This window comes from Lepidothrix coronata, unplaced genomic scaffold, assembly GCF_001604755.1.
Source record: "Lepidothrix coronata isolate B3197 unplaced genomic scaffold, Lepidothrix_coronata-1.0 Scaffold20, whole genome shotgun sequence".
In the NCBI taxonomy this organism is placed as follows: domain Eukaryota; kingdom Metazoa; phylum Chordata; class Aves; order Passeriformes; family Pipridae; genus Lepidothrix; species Lepidothrix coronata.
The window spans coordinates 7,811,302-7,813,022 of NW_016690200.1; the positions used below are offsets into that span (position 1 = coordinate 7,811,302).

At 52.1% G+C, this 1,721-nt stretch overlaps 1 protein-coding gene across 1 annotated transcript in view; it reads left to right on the top strand.

The window, feature by feature from the left end:
- EXOC4 (exocyst complex component 4) overlaps positions 1-1,721 on the top strand; it is a 303,657-nt gene extending 301,936 nt beyond the window's left edge. The window contains exon 19 of the mRNA XM_017807724.1: positions 476-1,721. Coding sequence (XP_017663213.1) covers positions 476-713 — 238 coding nt within the window. The 3' untranslated portion in view covers positions 714-1,721. The remainder of the gene's footprint in view (positions 1-475) is intronic.

Below are 1,721 nucleotides of genomic sequence, written 5' to 3' on the forward strand. Positions count from 1 at the left end.
GCCCCTGGATCCCTGGAAGTGTCCAAGGCCAGGTTGGAGCAACCTGGGATAGTGGAAGGTGTTGGGGTTGGAACTGATTGATCTTTAAAGTCCCTTCCAACCCAAACCATCCTGGGATTCTATGATGCTGTTCCATAGGAAGATGTTTCCATCAGAAACCTGATGTTTCTCTGCTGAATAAAAGCAAGAGTTGATGCTATTTTTAGGAAGGGATGTTTTCCATGGAGAGTGCTCAGCCATTGGAATGGGCTGCCCAGGGAAGGGGTGGAGTCACCGTCCCTGGAGGTGTTTGGGATGAGACTGGATGTGGCATCAGTGCCACGGGCTGGGAACCACAGCGAGGTTGGAGCAACAGTTGGACTGGATGATCTCAGAGGGCTTTTCCAACCCGGCCGATTCCACGATCCTGCGATTCCGCAGGAATAAAGGTCTGGAGCATTTACCGAGGCGGTTTTCTCCTTCTCTTGCTTTGCAGGCAGTACTATGAGATGCTCTACAACACGGCAGACGAGCTGCTGAACCTGGTGGTGGATCAGGGGGTGAAGTACACGGAGCTGGAATACATCTACGCCCTCAACCTGCTGCACCGCAGCCAGACGGGCGTGGGCGACCAGACCACGCAGAACATGAGGCTGCAGCGGCTCAAGGAGATCATCTGTGAGCAGGCTGCCATCAAACAGGCCACCAAGGACAAGAAGATCACCACGGTGTGACCCGCCCTGCCCCTCACACCCAGGGGAGAGCCGGGACTGGCAGGTGGCAGGTCCAGGCCTCTGTCTGTGTGCTGGTGGGGAGGGAAATGCCACCTGGGATTTGGGGTTGGGGTTGGTTTTTGGGGGGGTTCTGATGTGTATTCATCATCATGCTTCTTCACACGTTCTCCCACGGCAGGACCAGGAATCCTGGTGGAGTTTGGGGTGGGATAGTTGGCTTTGCTCTGCTCTGCTCTGCTCTGCTTTGGGGTGTAAAAACAATCTGCTGTCTCTGGTGGGGTGGGCAAAGAGAAGATCTCACACTGGGAGGGTCAGGGAGTTCAGACCATGCTAAATAAACAGCACCATAACAGTCAAGCACAGTCCTGTGGGGATCTTGATGGTTTTGAGCCCTGTTTTGAGGCCTGCTCAGCTCTGCAGCGAGTTCTCCACAAGAGTTTTCTCCATGTGAAAAGTGGAGAAGCTCCACATGAAGTTTTGTGCTGTTCCCACTGCAAAGAGACCTCGTTGTTTACTCCTTCACCTGATACATCCTTCAGCCAGTTCTCAGTGTGGGAGGGAACACGGGACCATTTGTTTCCCACTTGTACTTTTTCATTATCCTGGAGCCATCTGGCACCGGGCAATGGAGAGAATCGCCAACATAAGATAATAACAGAGCTTAATTCTCTTGTTCCCAGTGTATCTTTGGAGCCTGCCCAGCTCCAAAGGCGTTTTGTCATTGTCATTTGATGTTCTGGAAGGACACACGGGGTGATGTGGCTCAGCACTGATGATCAGCAAGGGCAGGAGGGCAGATCCAAGCTCTGTGGGCTGAGGGACACTCAGGTCACCATTCCTGCCCTGTCTTGACCATAGTCTTCAAAAATAAGGTCGCACTCCACTTGTATTTGGCAAATAAATTGTTGACCCAGCTGGGTTTCACTTGCTGAGAAAGGTTCTCCCTGGGCTGTGTAACTTGGGTGTCCTGAAACTGCAAAATTAAAGGATGTTTAAAGACTCTTCAAA